Source organism: Phallusia mammillata, chromosome 7 (genome assembly GCF_965637545.1).
Source record: "Phallusia mammillata chromosome 7, kaPhaMamm4.hap1.1, whole genome shotgun sequence".
NCBI lineage: Eukaryota > Metazoa > Chordata > Ascidiacea > Phlebobranchia > Ascidiidae > Phallusia > Phallusia mammillata.
In genome coordinates, this window is record NC_137258.1 from 18347722 (window position 1) to 18367512 (window position 19791).

The following is a 19791-nucleotide window of genomic DNA, read 5'->3' on the forward strand; positions in this document are numbered from 1 at the left end:
TTTGTTCAGGGCAGTTTTTTGTCACAAAACAGCACAGCCAAACCTTTACAACGATCCATTTTATAGCTAAGTTTAAACACGTACTGCGAAAGAACGGGAACAAACGGGTTCGAAAGGCAAGTTGATCAAAACATGGTCACATTTCTTACAAATCGACCAACACCGGGGTAGGCAAACTGTTCCAACGGTAAACATCAGTAGCAATTTTTGAAATTACTTGTACTTGGTCGACTCAGGTATGACTCATAGGGCAGCAGGTAAGGCCAAGTGCGTGTGGCATAATTCATCAGTAAAACATGAGCGCGAAGGCGACAGCATCGCAAATTACCGAGCGAGACTTCTTGCAACGTGAAAAATTCATTAGGTTTTTACTACGAATTCGTGCCAGGTGTGTAAAACGCGACCAAGCGTTAAGTCACGTGATTTAGGCCCGTGCTTCAGAATGGTTTCAAAACGTCATTTAAAAATATGCAATTTGAGTTTCAAAAAACTTACATGTTGTAATAAGTAACAAAAATATTTGCATGTTTACAACAGATTCAAGACACCAAAACAAACAGTATTTTTAGTTGCCTTTTTTCTTGTCAAAAATGTATTTTTATTTAGCTATATTTTTTCCATTCTTAACAATTATTTGACCTTTCTAACCCCTTTACGATGTAAACAACGCACTGACTCACAAAGACGGCCTTACGACCTCTGCACTACACATGTTGACAACCTATCTTACACTGTGGGGGTTTGATCAGTCCATCATGTTGTCGTTTACCGCAGGATGTCAACGAAGCATGTTCCGTTCCGCCCTCTTCGCCACAATTAAGGATGTTGTTAATATAGACGAATTTGCTGAGCGTATCGTTTTCGCAGTGAAGCTACGGTAATGCAACGCAATACCCTTAGCAGTTAGTTGTTTGTTAACACCAACAGTATTGTATGGCGAAAATATTAGTTAAAATTTTGTAGCTTTACTGCAAAAACGATACGCTCAGCAAATTCGTCTATTTTTATCTAGTTACAATTTATATTGGCAACACGAATAGCAAGCCAAGCTTTTTAAATCAAGGCCAGTCCAAGTCATTTAAATAACTAAGTAACATTGTAAATAGCTATTTTGCTTACACCAAGCGTAACAACGTTTATCACTGACGCAAATGCATGTACTTTAAAAGTCAAAATATATGCGCATGTGATTCTGTCATGTTCACAATAACCATGACAAGAAATGAAAACATGATGACCTTTTTCGTCATTTTTCCGTAATATCTAAAAGAATGCAATTCCGTATTGATTTGTATGTTTCTTATTAGTTACAGTTTTTAAGACGTGAATGGTGTGCTTAAACAGCAATGGAGTAAACATATTTGACCAATATTGTACTCAAAATCTTCATCTTCAGTAAGCTCGCCTTATGAAATGTAACATTGTATGAAATTACTTTAAATGTCAAAGTAAGTTGCAACAAAAGAAGGTTTGTTACGGTCGAACATTTTCTGGACGCGGATGAGCGCGTTTAAACGACCTTAATCCCACAACATGGCTGGTCAGTTTACGTTTTGCTTCACCTGTTTTGACTTGGGTTTGTAGGCCGAAGATTACAAAACAGGCCGCGGAATTTGTTTGTGTGACCTTTGGCGTTGTCATGTACACCTGCATTTTGCCACCAAGTGCTAAGCTTAAAAAATCGGGGAAAAAATGCAAAAACACTTCGCGCTAAACAATGTTAAAAATAAATAATTCTGGAAAACAAACCTTAATGCTGGGAAAATATAAAAACCCCATCAACGGTTTTCACTTCCTCGTTTCAAAGTCAAGCACAATTACTGAAAACTATTTTTATATCAATCACAGGTTCATACGAACAGACTTATATGGCAGCTTCCGAAATAAAGAGCCTCGTTGATGAGCAAAAACGCTCTATGAATGACAGTTTCCTCGAGTGCTAGGTACCAAAAACATTTTACCGTGGGTGCTGAGAGGTCATTTTCTATGCTGAACAAAGATGTGTGGGCGCCTAAATTTCGTGTTTAGAAAGTTCATGTACTTCGACTTGTAATTGCGTGTGATTCTCGGCAATTATTTTCCCATTAAACGCACTCGATCTTTCATCGCTGCAGCGAGTTTGCAAAAATAGGTCGTTCGTTTATGCGCAATCTCTTTGTACTTGACTAAGTGCAATTTGCAAAGATAATTCCTTAGGTTTAACTTCACAGGGATTGTGATATTTCACGCGCATGCTTAAAATCAATAAATTTGCCTATTAATGCTAAAACGACTGGCACAATAATAAACATAAGGATTTGCATACTTTTTAATTTTGATTTCTATAGTTTTAAACTAAAAGCGCTTTTATTTACATTTTAGCAATTCAATTCCATTCTTCATTTGCCACGCATTACAGGAAAGTAAATTACAACAATAATTTGGAAAACTGAAAACTGATAATTGGAATTGAATAGCAAAGACTTGCATGCCTTTTTGGCGACCTCATTCAGATGCAGCCAGAAACACCTGAATTGGACGTGCACCAAATACTACACACCACCAACAGTGTTCAAGCAAATCGGCACAAGGGGGCCATTTATCAAGATCAGTAGAGCGCGATCTGTTATCTGATGGCCTCGCCAAAAGCGTCCAACTCCAAGCCTTAAACTACCAGTCGAGTAAACCACACACACACCAAGATTATCTCCTGTAGATTACTAGTGAAGCTTCCAGTTTGCTAGATCGTTTCCCATGGGGTAACTAGCACGCATGCATTTGATTAAACAGATCTTTTGAAATCAAGCTCTGTATTTTAGAGCTAGTTTCAAAACGTTAGTTTGTTTTGCACATCTGCAGCACACAGTACACTATACTAGCTTGTATGCTTTGGTATTCCGGTCGCAATGCACAACACAAGCGGTACCATCAGTATGTATATCAACCACGGCTAAAAAGTGCTACATTTTCGGTCATACGTATCTATCTACCTTAGCATCAGACGAATGAAACATAAGCCAAAAAGTAAACAGACTTTGTTATTGTGAGACACCGCAAGCTCATGGCCTATAATACACCACTTTAACAAACCTAACATAACAAAACAACATGAGCAGACTAAAGAAACATTAACTGTTCAGGACCAGAAACAGTCACGTTCTGCTGCCACATGTGACGTCACAAGCCATATTGTTTCGCATATTTTGGCGCGCAAAAGCAAAACAGCCGAACCAGAAGCAATTGAACTGCAAGCAGCACTGAAATGCTGTTTCCTTGGTGCCTGGGCGCCAGTCAATTAAGCTCGTACTTGTTTGAAGTGCCTTTTTCGCACGCGGCGACACTGCGCCACAATTTGTAACCGTTTGTCATCTTCGGCCAGCGTTTCTCGACTTTTACAAGACCCCGTTGGACTAATGTTTGGATTGTAAAGCCTCGGCATTTGTTTTTCGTCCACCTTTCGCGTGTAAAATTCGTCAACCTGCCAAACGTTATGCTTTAAACTGGAAAACCTCAAGAAAAACCTCAATTGCTAAAGGATTTCAAACCTGCTAAAAAACCTTATTAATGAAAACACCAATATAACACCAAATAAGGACGCCTTTCATTTGCCCCTTCAGCTGCGTACAGCTATTAACGTCTCTAAAATGCGGTGTTTACCGATAAATTTGACAACGATTAACACGACAACGAATGGTTTATCTTTGTGCTATGTTTGCTAACATGCTTGACGATTGGCTTGCGCCAGCCCCCAAACGGTCTCGCGCCAGGTCCAGGCATGTACATTGCAACACAAGTATGTTAAGTGAAAACATACAAGTGTACTCTCGCAGCGTCAAAGGGCCAGCACGATGTTAAGAGGCCCATGCCGGAGTTCTGTGCTCTTGAACGTCCATGAGGGGTGCTTAAATAGGATTGACTTCGTTAGGAATGGTGTCAGAACTGGGATATACATGAAAAACGACGACGGCGTCGTTTTGAACAGATGTACTTCAACGTAAATGGAATTCTAACAATTTGATACGCTTGTTGGGCAACACTGTGATTTAAGCTCTCTAAAAACATTAAGCACCCTGGAATAAATCGCTCGAGCCCCTGTCAAATTTCCACGCTTGTTTAAGAACTAGAGCTTATTTTTGCAACGTTTGTACTTCGCACTTCACCACATAAAAGTACATTAGTGTTTTAGCACGGTTAATTGATGTCATATTTGGTCATTTTTTTCCATCCCATTAAACAATATATAGGTGCATGATTGCAAATTTATTATCACTATTGTACTACGTACTATATTTTTCAATACATATGTAAGCAGAGCTATTGTGCATTCGGGCGTCCCAGCGAAACGGTGCATCTTACATTGGCTGCTTTTGGCAAACAACAGACCAGGCGCAATTGCGTAACTATAATAATAAACTAAACTCTACGCTGTGTAAACATGATTATGTTGCTTTGATTTTTCTTTTGTATACAAGGCAAATCATGGTCAGAATGCGATTACAGCTCAATCCCAAATTCATTTTTACCAATTTTAACTAAAATCTTACAGGTTTGACTTTATGCAGCTTCAGAACGAAGCCTGTACTGCACTGCAATATAAGTTTATTTGCGCTGCACAATATTAACCGGCGTATAAAATCAGATAAAAGTTCCAGACCGAGCTGAATCGACGTTATGCGTGGAATGCGCAAACACCGAACAGTTTATTAACATACAGTATGTTGTGTTTGAACAGGTCATTATTTTTATTTGAGAACTATTTCACTTTTTGGAACACCGATCTCGTAGTATCTCGAGTTTTAATTTGTAATGATCAAAAAGGTTAATTATGAGTTTATTTTCTGTATTCATACCCTGTTTGATTGTTTAACTATAAAAACCGTGCTTCACCCCATAATCGTTTTGTTTAGTTAATCTTATTTTTAGCGTTACCGAGTTGAGGCCTCTTAATTTTTTGATACATGTCGTTACCTAGCGGTCAAATTACATAGACATATTATTTCTATTGAACACTTTAAAGAAAATGTATTGGCGATTATATGGAAAAAAACAATAATCTTTTTTAGTGACTGCAAATCATATACTTCTGTATGTCACAAAATTAGCCATTGCAAAAGAAATTAGCTGTAACACAACTTCGGTAGCGATTGGTGTCGTTTTGCTGTCACTTTTTCGTGAGTGTGTCACGCTTCGTCACCCATGTACTGCTGGACGTGTTGTGATGAAACTAGTTGGCTATTGTGGCGGCGATGTCACGTTTGCAAATGGCTCGCAATGCTTTGACTGTACGTCTGAATGGATAGAGTTTGTATCCAGCAGTTGCGTATCAGACGCTGTATATCTTGTCGTGTTACAAGTTATATTATATTAAAACAGTACATTATTCTGTCCAATACGTCTTTATTTGCTAAATTGGTAACCGCCGAGAATGTTATTGCAATTTAAAGAGTTTGAAAATCACGGCTTGTCTGTACAAGAAGATTTTTCTGTAACATTACTACTCCTGCTTGGAAACAGGAAATAGCTATATCAAACAGTTAGTGAGATGACTTGCAGAAAACATGCATCTACTTTGCCTTGGAGCAATAAATAATTTAACAAACCATTGTCGTTCATTCGTTGCTGCTGTATCCGCCTTGTGCTTACATCAGAATTGCGGTTTGGGCGTTCAAAACCCCGCTATTTGTCTTCGGGCGCAAATGTTTATGCTGGAGGCTGCTTCAATTTCATATGACCAAAGGAATACAGGTTTTGTTGAAAACCTAAGCCGGTGTGGTTTGCGATTTTGCCTATTTTACTCATATTTTAAATGTAATACTTTTTGTAACTTATTGTTCGAAAGTCACGACTTGTAGGTATGCCAATTAACATTTTCCGAAATATTTTCCTGTAATATCAGAACTTTCAAACTATTTGCCCTTATGTAACAAAAATCCAACTGTTTTGAACGGCCATATATTTCCTCCTTTTTGTAGATATTTTAGCAATAAAGTATATTCAGCAGTATGACAGATCGCGAATGGAGCTTGCAGGAATGGGATGACTGGTGGCAGAAGACTGGGGAACGCCCTGACGAGGAGAAAATTGACAGCGAACATCACCATCACGAAGATGCTGAGGAGGACGACCCCTATGCTCCTGCTGTAAACAAAATGTTGATGAAGCATCGCAGGCTGTGTTTTGGTGAAGGCGAAAGCAAAAGGATTTTTCTAACGTTCTGCGGCAACTCATTGGATCTTAAGTGGCTGAGTGAGGAAGGCCAAGAAGTGATAGGTAACGATTACTCGACTTTCGCTCTAGAAGGATTCATGCAGGAACACAAACTGGAGTACGATGTGTCTACTGCCGATGAATTCCAGGTGGCTATTCTCAAGTCGTTGTCCTGGCATTAACTTATTTTTTCTTATCTATAAAGTAAAGTGCTTAATATGCCAGTAGCAACATTACAAACGGTAACCATTTTCTGAAAACTTTGCGCTTTGAATCAGGTCTACAAAGCAAAGAGCACCAACCTTGCCCTCTACGCCGGTAACTTCTTTAAACTAACACCAGACCTCTGCGGAGGCCAAGTGGACGCCATCTGGGACACCGGTTCTTTCCAGTCTGCGGCCATAGCCGATCGCAAAACCTACGCAAAATCCGTTGCGGCGTTGATGAAGCCTTGCTCCAACTATCTGCTTAGTGTGGTCAACTTTAAGGATCTCCGTACGTGGAAAGGACCCCCATATACTATCACTGATGAGATTATCGAGGAGACGTTTGGAGACATAATGACTTGGAAGCAAATTGATTCAGCACCTTGGGCTGACTATGTTGAACGCATTGTCTTACTACAACTTAAGCAATAGACAAAGGAAAAAATGCAAAAACTGATGGTAAAACCCGAAGGTTAATACTAATACTGACGTTTAAACACAATGCCATACAATCGATATTAATAAAATGCCGTAATTTATAGTTGCCTTTGCGGGCAATATTTTTACGTAGGTACACTTCGTCCAACGTGTGAAAAATCTTCCTTCATTTCGTATGATTTCATATGTAACAAGTATGGTATTACACACTTACATTCACTTCTAGAGAGAGAGAAAAAAACAAACAACAAAATACATTAAACCAATGGGATTGTATGAACAGTTTGTTTTAATGTATTTAAGCTGTTTTATGACTGCTGATTTTTAACACAAAGTTTAACCTCCTTCGTGACACAATAAATCACATCATTTCATACTTACCTTGCTTGAAGTGTAACAACCATCCGTGCACGAGGAAGATATACTGTTATGACAACAAATCAAGTTTATCGAAAAATAGGTACCCAAACTTCAGGTCTGTGTGCTGTACGATAGAAGTCAAAGGAACCCAGTAATCCGAACAACCAACTTAAGACAGTAAGCGTTATTGCACCTTACAACCAAGCATTGAAGGCTAGAATCTTTGACAACAAAGACAAACAAATAAACAGCTTTAGAGCGTTGATCCAAAATCGTGAGTCAAAAAAATTGGCGGGAACCTTTTGCATTTTTCTTTTTCTAGCAAGTGATGCGTGACGTTAATTCTCATTTCAACCCTGACATATTAAGTTACGAGTTAACTGCTGTTTCCCGTGTTGTGGCCGTTTTTCAGAAGTTTTCGTTCCAAACCAAGCAATCAGTGTCGACTGTTTTGTGCTTTTAACAAAAGAAATGGTCGCCTGTAACGATCTTGCCTCATGTGACAGGGTAATGATTAAACGCCGCTTTGTACCCAAGCACAGAATGTAGTTGCCAGTCCTAGAAACACCTTAGCTTATGACTAAATTGTATCTGCTGTGACAAGTTTAGCAAGGAATGCAAAGGATCACTATGTCTCGTCATTAACATTAGCTGCTCGTACAGCACATGCTTCTTTGCGATTTCGGTGTATAGTACAAAAGTTAGGTAAGGTTATTGTAAGGCTACATGTTTGTCGCATTGCACTGCGCTCAATTTGTACCGCACAAGAAAATCTATACTGCGGCCTCTGCAGTACAATAGTCTGGTTATTAATCAACGTGTTGATTTTAAAATACAAATGTGTTGTTGACAGGTGTATAAGATGTTTGAAGATTTGCCTACGTTATTCTTAAATAGTGGGACCGGCTACATTTTTTCTTCTCTACTTGGCGATACCGTGTTCATTTTAGCATGCGTGTACATTTTCCAGCATTGGATACGTCCTCTGTACCTAGCGTACAGGGAAAGCGCAGACTTGAGTAGAAGAGGATGGTCACCGCCCCGTCATCCGTTCTGGGGTCATCTGCAATTTCTTACACCGGATGAGAAAGGTTTAAAATGCCGACTTGATTGGGTGCGAAAGTGCGGAGACATGTTAGTGACTTGGGTTGGACCTGTAAAAGTTTTTGTCGAGCCTCACAGGCCAACTACTATCGGTACGATACTCTTAAGTTCAGCCCCGAAAGATGAATTTATCTATGGATTCTTGCGACCTTGGATCGGTGACGGTTTACTGACGTCATCAGGAGACAAGTGGAAACGTCATCGAAAGCTTTTGACGCCCGCTTTTCACTTCGAAGTCCTGAAATCTTACATGAAAGTCTACAATCACTGCGCCTCGATTATGATTGGCAAATGGGAGGCAAGAAAAGAAAATGCAATGATCGAAGTTAGCTCTGACGTAGCCCAGATGACCTTGGACGTCATGCTTCAGTGCGCAATGTCGGCAGAGACAAACTGCCAGTTGGATTCAGAAAATCGTTACGTGCAAGCGGTAACTGATCTGGCTAAAATTATTGTGGATCGTGTCAACAGCTTGTTATTACAAATCGACTGGGTGTTTTGGCTCAGTCCGCCTGGGCGTCGCTTCAAACGAGCTCTGGATTACGTGCATTCAGAAGCAGAAAGGCTTATAAAAGAAAGAAGAATTGTTTTGTCCCATTTAACACCAGAAGACCAGAAACCATTTGATTTGGAGTACAGCGATATTGGCATAAAGAAGAAAGGCCGTTTGGACTTCATAGATATATTACTGCGATCCAAAGATGATGAAGGAAAGGGTTTAAACGACAGTGAAATTCGAGATGAGGTCGACACATTTCTGTTTGAAGGGCATGACACAACATCCAGTGCAATTTCGTGGATTCTCTACAACTTGGCACGACATCCTCGTTATCAACAGCGCTGTCGCGAAGAGATTTTGAATGTTATGGGTGACAACGAAGAGATGGAATGGGGTGATATTAACAAGCTCTTATATTTGACAATGTGTATCAAAGAAAGCTTAAGACTTCATACTCCTGTGCAGGTCATAGCAAGGTCCCCGGAAGAAAAAAATGACTTTTGCTAACAAGGGTAGTCCAGGTGGTCAAATGGATGTCTATCCAAACACCACAGTGATGGTTAACCTGTGGGCCATCCATAGAAATCAAGAGGTGTGGAAAAATCCGGAGCAGTATGATCCAGATCGATTTTTGCCCGAAAATGTTGCGAAAATGCATCCAACGGCATTTGTTGCGTTTTCAGCCGGTCCTCGCAATTGCATTGGCAAAACTTTTGCAATGAACGAATTAAAAGTGACATTAAGTCTGATCCTGCGCAAATTCGAACTTTTTGTTGACGAGGAAACTCCAAAACCCAGGATGAACCCAAGACTTATATTGCGATCAGAAAACGGCATTCACATTAAACTTCGAAAACTCAAGAAAAACGATTAAATGCATAGATTTTACCAATCATCTGGTGGTTTATGCAGTTTACTGTAAAATAACTGTAAATAAATACCAATAAGAGTGTTTATTCGGGAAATAAATGTTTTTCTAAGGTAGTCTAGCTTGGTTTATACGAAACTTTGATGCTTTTTTCTGTAACATTATAACTCCTGCTTAACAGGAAATAGCTATATCAAACAGTTAGTGAGATGACTTGCAGAAAACATGCATCTACTTTGCCTTGGAGCAATAAATAATTTAACAAACCATTGTCGTTCATTCGTTGCTGCTGTATCCGCCTTGTGCTTAGATCAGAATTGCGGTTTGGGCGTTCAAAACCCCGCTATTTGTCTTCGGGCGCAAATGTTTATGCTGGAGGCTGCTTCAATTTCATATGACCAAAGGAATACAGGTTTTGTTGAAAAACTAAGCCGGTGTGGTTTGCGATTTTGCCTGTTTTACTTATATTTTAAATGTAATACTTTTTGTAACTTATTGTTCGAAAGTCACGACTTGTAGGTATGCCAATTAACATTTTCCGAAATATTTTCCTGTAATATCAGAACTTTCAAACTATTTGCCCTTATTTAACAAAAATCCAACTGTTTTGAACGGCCATATATTTCCTCCTTTTTGTAGATATTTTAGCAATAAAGTATATTCAGCAGTATGACAGATCGCGAATGGAGCTTGCAGGAATGGGATGACTGGTGGCAGAAGACTGGGGAACGCCCTGACGAGGAGAAAATTGACAGCGAACATCACCATCACGAAGATGCTGAGGAGGACGACCCCTATGCTCCTGCTGTAAACAAAATGTTGATGAAGCATCGCAGGCTGTGTTTTGGTGAAGGCGAAAGCAAAAGGATTTTTCTAACGTTCTGCGGCAACTCATTGGATCTTAAGTGGCTGAGTGAGGAAGGCCAAGAAGTGATAGGTAACGATTACTCGACTTTCGCTCTAGAAGGATTCATGCAGGAACACAAACTGGAGTACGATGTGTCTACTGCCGATGAATTCCAGGTGGCTATTCTCAAGTCGTTGTCCTGGCATTAACTTATTTTTTCTTATCTATAAAGTAAAGTGCTTAATATGCCAGTAGCAACATTACAAACGGTAACCATTTTCTGAAAACTTTGCGCTTTGAATCAGGTCTACAAAGCAAAGAGCACCAACCTTGCCCTCTACGCCGGTAACTTCTTTAAACTAACACCAGACCTCTGCGGAGGCCAAGTGGACGCCATCTGGGACACCGGTTCTTTCCAGTCTGCGGCCATAGCCGATCGCAAAACCTACGCAAAATCCGTTGCGGCGTTGATGAAGCCTTGCTCCAACTATCTGCTCAGTGTGGTCAACTTTAAGGATCTCCGTACGTGGAAAGGACCCCCATATACTATCACTGATGAGATTATCGAGGAGACGTTTGGAGACATAATGACTTGGAAGCAAATTGATTCAGCACCTTGGGCTGCCTATGTTGAACGCATTGTCTTACTACAACTTAAGCAATAGACAAAGGAAAAAATGCAAAAACTGATGGTAAAACCCGAAGGTTAATACTAATACTGACGTTTAAACACAATGCCATACAATCGATATTAATAAAATGCTAAGTCATAATTTATAGTTGCCTTTGCGGGCAATATTTTTACGTAGGTACACTTCGTCCAACGTGTGAAAAATCTTCCTTCATTTCGTATGATTTCATATGTAACAAGTATGGTATTACACACTTACATTCACTTCTAGAGAGAGAGAAAAAACAAACAACAAAATACATTAAACCAATGGGATTGTATGAACAGTTTGTTTTAATGTATTTAAGCTGTTTTATGACTGCTGATTTTTAACACAAAGTTTAACCTCCTTCGTGACACAATAAATCACATCATTTCATACTTACCTTGCTTGAAGTGTAACAACCATCCGTGCACGAGGAAGATATACTGTTGTCAACAAATCATTTACTGTTATGACAACAAATCAAGTTTATCGAAAAATAGGTATCCAAACTTCAGGTCTGTGTGCTGTACGATAGAAGTCAAAGGAACCCAGTAATCCGAACAACCAACTTAAGACAGCAAGCGTTATTGCACCTTACAACCAAGCATTGAAGGCTAGAATCTTCGACAACAAAGACAAACAAATAAACAGCTTTAGAGCGTTGATCCAAAATCGTGAGTCAAAAAAATTGGCGGGAACCTTTTGCATTTTTCTTTTTCTAGCAAGTGATGCGTGACGTTAATTCTCATTTCAACCCTGACATATTGAGATACGAGTTAACTGCTGTTTCCCGTGTTGTGGCCGTTTTTCAGAAGTTTTCGTTCCAAACCAAGCAATCAGTGTCGACTGTTTTGTGCTTTTAACAAAAGAAATGGTCGCCTGTAACGATCTTGCCTCATGTGACAGGGTAATGATTAAACGCCGCTTTGTACCCAAGCACAGAATGTAGTTGCCAGTCCTAGAAACACGTTAGCTTATAACTAAATTGTATCTGCTGTGACAAGTTTAGCAAGGAATGCAAAGGATCACTATGTCTCGTCATTAACATTAGCTGCTCGTACAGCACATGCTTCTTTGCGATTTCGGTGTATAGTACAAAAGTTAGGTAAGGTTATTGTAAGGCTACATGTTTGTCGCATTGCACTGCGCTCAATTTGTACCGCACAAGAAAATCTATACTGCGGCCTCTGCAGTACAATAGTCTGGTTATTAATCAACGTGTTGGTTTTAAAATACAAATGTGTTGTTGACAGGTGTATAAGATGTTTGCAGATTTGCCTACGTTATTCTTAAATAGTGGGACCGGCTACATTTTTTCTTCTCTACTTGGCGATACCGTGTTCATTTTAGCATGCGTGTACATTTTCCAGCATTGGATACGTCCTCTGTACCTAGCGTACAGGGAAAGCGCAGACTTGAGTAGAAGAGGATGGTCACCGCCCCGTCATCCGTTCTGGGGTCATCTGCAATTTCTTACACCGGATGAGAAAGGTTTAAAATGCCGACTTGATTGGGTGCGAAAGTGCGGAGACATGTTAGTGACTTGGGTTGGACCTGTAAAAGTGTTTGTCGAGCCTCACAGGCCAACTACTATCGGTACGATACTCTTAAGTTCAGCCCCGAAAGATGAATTTATCTATGGATTCTTGCGACCTTGGATCGGTGACGGTTTACTGACGTCATCAGGAGACAAGTGGAAACGTCATCGAAAGCTTTTGACGCCCGCTTTTCACTTCGAAGTCCTGAAATCTTACATGAAAGTCTACAATCACTGCGCCTCGGTTATGATTGGCAAATGGGAGGCAAGAAAAGAAAATGCAATGATCGAAGTTAGCTCTGACGTAGCCCAGATGACCTTGGACGTCATGCTTCAGTGCGCAATGTCGGCAGAGACAAACTGCCAGTTGGATTCAGAAAATCGTTACGTGCAAGCGGTAACTGATCTGGCTGAAATTATTGTGGATCGTGTCAACAGCTTGTTATTACAAATCGACTGGGTGTTTTGGCTCAGTCCGCCTGGGCGTCGCTTCAAACGAGCTCTGGATTACGTGCATTCAGAAGCAGAAAGGCTTATAAAAGAAAGAAGAATTGCTTTGTCCCATTTAACACCAGAAGACCAGAAACCATTTGATTTGGAGTACAGTGATATTGGCATAAAGAAGAAAGGCCGTTTGGACTTCATAGATATATTACTGCGATCCAAAGATGATGAAGGAAAGGGTTTAAACGACAGTGAAATTCGAGATGAGGTCGACACATTTCTGTTTGAAGGGCATGACACAACATCCAGTGCAATTTCGTGGATTCTCTACAACTTGGCACGACATCCTCGTTATCAACAGCGCTGTCGCGAAGAGATTTTGAATGTTATGGGTGACAACGAAGAGATGGAATGGGGTGATATTAACAAGCTCTTATATTTGACAATGTGTATCAAAGAAAGCTTAAGACTTCATACTCCTGTGCAGGTCATAGCAAGGTCCCCGGAAGAAAAAATGACTTTTGCTAACAAGGGTAGTCCAGGTGGTCAAATGGATGTCTATCCAAACACCACAGTGATGGTTAACCTGTGGGCCATCCATAGAAATCAAGAGGTGTGGAAAAATCCGGAGCAGTATGATCCAGATCGATTTTTGCCCGAAAATGTTGCGAAAATGCATCCAACGGCATTTGTTGCGTTTTCAGCCGGTCCTCGCAATTGCTTTGGCAAAACTTTTGCAATGAACGAATTAAAAGTGACATTAAGTCTGATCCTGCGCAAATTCGAACTTTTTGTTGACGAGGAAACTCCAAAACCCAGGATGAACCCAAGACTTATATTGCGATCAGAAAACGGCATTCACATTAAACTTCGAAAACTCAAGAAAAACGATTAAATGCATAGATTTTACCAATCATCTGGTGGTTTATGCAGTTTACTGTAAAATAACTGTAAATAAATACCAATAAGAGTGTTTATTCGGGAAATAAATGTTTTTCTAAGGTAGTCTAGCTTGGTTTATACGAAACTTTGATGCTTTTTTCTGTAACATTATAACTCCTGCTTAACAGGAAATAGCTATATCAAACAGTTAGTGAGATGACTTGCAGAAAACATGCATCTACTTTGCCTTGGAGCAATAAATAATTTAACAAACCATTGTCGTTCATTCGTTGCTGCTGTATCTGCCTTGTGCTTAGATCAGAATTGCGGTTTGGGCGTTCAAAACCCCGCTATTTGTCTTCGGGCGCAAATGTTTATGCTGGAGGCTGCTTCAATTTCATATGACCAAAGGAATACAGGTTTTGTTGAAAAACTAAGCCGGTGTGGTTTGCGATTTTGCCTGTTTTACTTATATTTTAAATGTAATACTTTTTGTAACTTATTGTTCGAAAGTCACGACTTGTAGGTATACCAATTAACATTTTCCGAAATATTTTCCTGTAATATCAGAACTTTCAAACTATTTGCCCTTATTTAACAAAAATCCAACTGTTTTGAACGGCCATATATTTCCTCCTTTTTGTAGATATTTTAGCAATAAAGTATATTCAGCAGTATGACAGATCGCGAATGGAGCTTGCAGGAATGGGATGACTGGTGGCAGAAGACCGGGGAACGCCCTGACGAGGAGAAAATTGACAGCGAACATCACCATCACGAAGATGCTGAGGAGGACGATCCCTATGCTCCTGCTGTAAACAAAATGTTGATGAAGCATCGCAGGCTGTGTTTTGGTGAAGGCGAAATCAAAAGGATTTTTCTAACGTTCTGCGGCAACTCATTGGATCTTAAGTGGCTGAGTGAGGAAGGCCAAGAAGTGATAGGTAACGATTACTCGACTTTCGCTCTAGAAGGATTCATGAAGGAACACAAACTGGAGTACGATGTGTCTACTGCCGATGAATTCCAGGTGGCTATTCTCAAGTCGTTGTCCTGGCATTAACTTATTTTTTCTTATCTATAAAGTAAAGTGCTTAATATGCCAGCAGCAACATTACAAACGGTAACCATTTTCTGAAAACTTTGCGCTTTGAATCAGGTCTACAAAGCAAAGAGCACCAACCTTGCCCTCTACGCCGGTAATTTCTTTAAACTAACACCAGACCTCTGCGGAGGCCAAGTGGACGCCATCTGGGACACCGGTTCTTTCCAGTCTGCGGCCATAGCCGATCGCAAAACCTACGCAAAATCCGTTGCGGCGTTGATGAAGCCTTGCTCCAACTATCTGCTCAGTGTGGTCAACTTTAAGGATCTCCGTACGTGGAAAGGACCCCCATATACTATCACTGATGAGATTATCGAGGAGACGTTTGGAGACATAATGACTTGGAAGCAAATTGATTCAGCACCTTGGGCTGACTATGTTGAACGCATTGTCTTACTACAACTTAAGCAATAGACAAAGGAAAAAATGCAAAAACTGATGGTAAAACCCGAAGGTTAATACTAATACTGACGTTTAAACACAATGCCATACAATCGATATTAATAAAATGCTAAGTCATAATTTATAGTTGCCTTTGCGGGCAATATTTTTACGTGGGTACACTTCGTCCAACGTGTGAAAAATCTTCCTTCATTTCGTATGATTTCATATGTAACAAGTATGGTATTACACACTTACATTCACTTCTAGAGAGAGAGAAAAAACAAACAACAAAATACATTAAACCAATGGGATTGTGTGAACAGTTTGTTTTAATGTATTTAAGCTGTTTTATGACTGCTGATTTTTAACACAAAGTTTAACCTCCTTCGTGACACAATAAATCACATCATTTCATACTTACCTTGCTTGAAGTGTAACAACCATCTGGGCACGAGGAAGATATACTGTTTTGTCAACAAATCATTTACTGCAGTGGTGGCCAAACTACGGCCCGCGGGCCGCATCCGGCCCCTAGTCCTGTTTCATCCGGCCCGCCAAACACCTTGAATGGTTTTTTTCCAACACCATATTTACCACTGTTTACCAAAGCAGTGCAACAGCGCTGGCTGCTACTAGCAGTAGCTTGTGGCAAGCGTTGTTATTTTTAGAATAAATGCCCTTGCAGCGTTATTTTTTGAACAGTCTGCCAACCATACGACAAATTTTACGTAAATCTCATTTTATCCGGCCCTCCAGTGGCAAGACAGTTGCAAATGTGGCCCTCTGGTAAAAAAGTTTGGCCACCCCTGATTTACTGTTATGACAACAAATCAAGTTTATCGAAAAATAGGTACCCAAACTTCAGGTCTGTGTGCTGTACGATAGAAGTCAAAGGAACCCAGTAATCCGAACAACCAACTTAAGACAGCAAGCGTTATTGCACCTTACAACCAAGCATTGAAGGCTAGAATCTTTGACAACAAAGACAAACAAATAAACAGCTTTAGAGCGTTGATCCAAAATCGTGAGTCAAAAAAATTGGCGGGAACCTTTTGCATTTTTCTTTTTCTAGCAAGTGATGCGTGACGTTAATTCTCATTTCAACCCTGACATATTGAGTTACGAGTTAACTGCTGTTTCCCGTGTTGTGGCCGTTTTTCAGAAGTTTTCGTTCCAAACCAAGCAATCATTGTCTACTGTTTTGTGCTTTTAACAAAAGAAATGGTCGCCTGTAACGATCTTGCCTCATGTGACAGGGTAATGATTAAACGCCGCTTTGTACCCAAGCACAGAATGTAGTTGCCAGTCCTAGAAACACGTTAGCTTATAACTAAATTGTATCTGCTGTGACAAGTTTAGCAAGGAATGCAAAGGATCACTGTGTCTCGTCATTAACATTAGCTGCTCGTACAGCACATGCTTCTTTGCGATTTCGGTGTATAGTACAAAAGTTAGGTAAGGTTATTGTAAGGCTACATGTTTGTCGCATTGCACTGCGCTCAATTTGTACCGCACAAGAAAATCTATACTGCGGCCTCTGCAGTACAATAGTCTGGTTATTAATCAACGTGTTGGTTTTAAAATACAAATGTGTTGTTGACAGGTGTATAAGATGTTTGCAGATTTGCCTACGTTATTCTTAAATAGTGGGACCGGCTATATTTTTTCTTCTCTACTTGGCGATACCGTGTTCATTTTAGCATGCGTGTACATTTTCCAGCATTGGATACGTCCTCTGTACCTAGCGTACAGGGAAAGCGCAGACTTGAGTAGAAGAGGATGGTCACCGCCCCGTCATCCGTTCTGGGGTCATCTGCAATTTCTTACACCGGATGAGAAAGGTTTAAAATGCCGACTTGATTGGGTGCGAAAGTGCGGAGACATGTTAGTGACTTGGGTTGGACCTGTAAAAGTGTTTGTCGAGCCTCACAGGCCAACTACTATCGGTACGATACTCTTAAGTTCAGCCCCGAAAGATGAATTTATCTATGGATTCTTGCGACCTTGGATCGGTGACGGTTTACTGACGTCATCAGGAGACAAGTGGAAACGTCATCGAAAGCTTTTGACGCCCGCTTTTCACTTCGAAGTCCTGAAATCTTACATGAAAGTCTACAATCACTGCGCCTCGGTTATGATTGGCAAATGGGAGGCAAGAAAAGAAAATACAATGATCGAAGTTAGCTCTGACGTAGCCCAGATGACCTTGGACGTCATGCTTCAGTGCGCAATGTCGGCAGAGACAAACTGCCAGTTGGATTCAGAAAATCGTTACGTGCAAGCGGTAACTGATCTGGCTGAAATTATTGTGGATCGTATCAACAGCTTGTTATTACAAATCGACTGGGTGTTTTGGCTCAGTCCGCCTGGGCGTCGCTTCAAACGAGCTCTGGATTACGTGCATTCAGAAGCAGAAAGGCTTATAAAAGAAAGAAGAATTGCTTTGTCCCATTTAACACCAGAAGACCAGAAACCATTTGATTTGGAGTACAGTGATATTGGCATAAAGAAGAAAGGCCGTTTGGACTTCATAGATATATTACTGCGATCCAAAGATGATGAAGGAAAGGGTTTAAACGACAGTGAAATTCGAGATGAGGTCGACACTTTTCTGTTTGAAGGGCATGACACAACATCCAGCGCAATTTCGTGGATTCTCTACAACTTGGCACGACATCCTCATTATCAACAGCGCTGTCGCGAAGAGATTTTGAATGTTATGGGTGACAACGAAGAGATGGAATGGGGTGATATTAACAAGCTCTTGTACTTGACAATGTGTATTAAAGAAAGTTTAAGACTTCATACTCCTGTACAAGTCATTGCAAGGTCCCCGGAAGAAAAAATGACTTTTGCTAACAAGGGTAGTCCAGGTGGTAAGATGGATGTCTATCCAAACATCACAGTGCTGGTCAACCTGTGGGCCATCCATAGAAATCAAGAGGTGTGGAAAAATCCGGAGCAGTATGATCCAGATCGATTTTTGCCCGAAAATGTTGCGAAAATGCACCCAACGGCATTTGTTGCGTTTTCAGCCGGTCCTCGCAATTGCATTGGCAAAACTTTTGCAATGAACGAATTAAAAGTGACATTAAGTCTGATCCTGCGCAAATTCGAACTTTTTGTTGACGAGGAAACTCCAAAACCCAGGATGAACCCAAGACTTATATTGCGATCAGAAAACGGCATTCACATTAAACTTCGAAAACTCAAGAAATACGATTAAATGCATAGATTTTACCAATCATCTGGTGGTTTATGCAGTTTACTGTAAAATAACTGTAAATAAATACCAATAAGAGTGTTTATTCGGGAAATAAATGTTTTTCTAAGGTAGTCTAGCTTGGTTTATACGAAACTTTGATGCTAAAATTAAAAAAAATTCTTCTTCTGAAACAGGGTTGGGGAACCTGCGGCCCGCGGGCCGCATGCGGCCCGCTTCCCTTTTTAATGTGGCCCGCGTCACAATTTTGTTAAAGTATACAAAATAGGATCTAAAGAATAAAATTTTGATGTATAGATATTTCCTTGAATGATTTCGACATTATTGGTGATTTATATTCAATATCTCCCCTTTCAACATTATGAGTCAAACTTTGATAAAATTGCCATAGGCTAGCCTATACATTCAACCACTTGCTATATTATTTGTAACGTAACAGCCACTCGATTGTCTCTCCTTGCAGTAACAATTCATTTGCCATGTGATGTTAGTTTCAAATTGATTTTAGAGCTATTATAGCTTACTGTGCAAATCGTTGGATCCTTATATTGTTATTTAAAATTTAATCTTGGAAAAAAAGAAAGATCGATGGTGAAGCTAGTGTGTTCCAGAAAGAATGGACAAACTTCCTTTTTGATAGAAATGATGGATAAACCTGTAGGCCTATGCCCTGTTTGCTACAGATGTAGCAGCAAATAAAAATAAAATCAGGAGCGTTGAAATATAAAGCCACTTGAGTGCTCTGGGTATTTAAAACGGAATTAAAAAAATGGCCCGCCCCAAATGTTGTGCAATTCATGCGGCCCGCAGTAGCCTACTTAGTAGGTTCCCCACCCCTGTTCTAAAATAATGAAAAATTATTAATACGTAACCAGGAGCATATTTACCCTGATGAAGACGACCTGTATAGGTCGTCGAAACGTCGGAATAAAATTACATTTGCCAGAAGAGCTCTACAAACTTGATATTATGCCTGGCAGCAATAGCTTAGGCTATATACAGGAGCCTACCCAGTTAATTTTTATAGCGTAGCCTAATTACCAAAAATGCTT

The 19791-nt window shown here is 40.1% G+C and overlaps 3 protein-coding genes and 3 pseudogenes across 3 annotated transcripts; all 6 read left to right on the top strand.

Moving 5' to 3' along the window:
- The first annotated feature begins 5919 nt into the window (after positions 1–5919).
- On the top strand, positions 5920–7206 carry LOC145238757 (thiopurine S-methyltransferase-like). Its single transcript, XM_080102018.1, has 2 exons — positions 5920–6335; positions 6465–7206. Exons 1-2 carry the CDS (start codon positions 5982–5984, stop codon positions 6822–6824), a joined length of 714 nt encoding a protein of 237 aa, XP_079958144.1. The 5' UTR covers positions 5920–5981; the 3' UTR covers positions 6825–7206.
- Positions 7207–8048: 842 nt separating this feature from the next.
- On the top strand, positions 8049–10301 carry LOC145238756 (cytochrome P450 4F4 pseudogene; annotated as a pseudogene).
- Positions 10302–10325: 24 nt separating this feature from the next.
- On the top strand, positions 10326–11559 carry LOC145238758 (thiopurine S-methyltransferase-like). The gene is made up of 2 exons (XM_080102019.1): positions 10326–10684; positions 10814–11559. Exons 1-2 carry the CDS (start codon positions 10331–10333, stop codon positions 11171–11173), a joined length of 714 nt encoding a protein of 237 aa, XP_079958145.1. The 5' UTR covers positions 10326–10330; the 3' UTR covers positions 11174–11559.
- A 414-nt stretch (positions 11560–11973) lies between these two features.
- Positions 11974–14674, top strand: LOC145238719 (cytochrome P450 4F4 pseudogene; annotated as a pseudogene).
- A 24-nt stretch (positions 14675–14698) lies between these two features.
- Positions 14699–15932, top strand: LOC145238721 (thiopurine S-methyltransferase-like). Its single transcript, XM_080101963.1, has 2 exons — positions 14699–15057; positions 15187–15932. The coding sequence occupies exons 1-2, from the start codon at positions 14704–14706 to the stop codon at positions 15544–15546; spliced, it is 714 nt and encodes a 237-aa protein (XP_079958089.1). The 5' UTR covers positions 14699–14703; the 3' UTR covers positions 15547–15932.
- A 361-nt stretch (positions 15933–16293) lies between these two features.
- Positions 16294–19037, top strand: LOC145238720 (cytochrome P450 4F4 pseudogene; annotated as a pseudogene).
- Positions 19038–19791: the final 754 nt, after the last annotated feature.

Excerpts from the sequence above, each read along its gene's own strand:
- LOC145238757 (XM_080102018.1), top strand. The coding sequence starts at position 5,982 with ATGACAGATCGCGAATGGAGCTTGCAGGAATGGGATGACTGGTGGCAG. Across the intron at positions 6,336-6,464 it reads CTACTGCCGATGAATTCCAG|GTCTACAAAGCAAAGAGCAC; the intron begins GTGGCTATTCTC and ends GCTTTGAATCAG.
- LOC145238758 (XM_080102019.1), top strand. The coding sequence starts at position 10,331 with ATGACAGATCGCGAATGGAGCTTGCAGGAATGGGATGACTGGTGGCAG. Across the intron at positions 10,685-10,813 it reads CTACTGCCGATGAATTCCAG|GTCTACAAAGCAAAGAGCAC; the intron begins GTGGCTATTCTC and ends GCTTTGAATCAG.
- LOC145238721 (XM_080101963.1), top strand. The coding sequence starts at position 14,704 with ATGACAGATCGCGAATGGAGCTTGCAGGAATGGGATGACTGGTGGCAG. Across the intron at positions 15,058-15,186 it reads CTACTGCCGATGAATTCCAG|GTCTACAAAGCAAAGAGCAC; the intron begins GTGGCTATTCTC and ends GCTTTGAATCAG.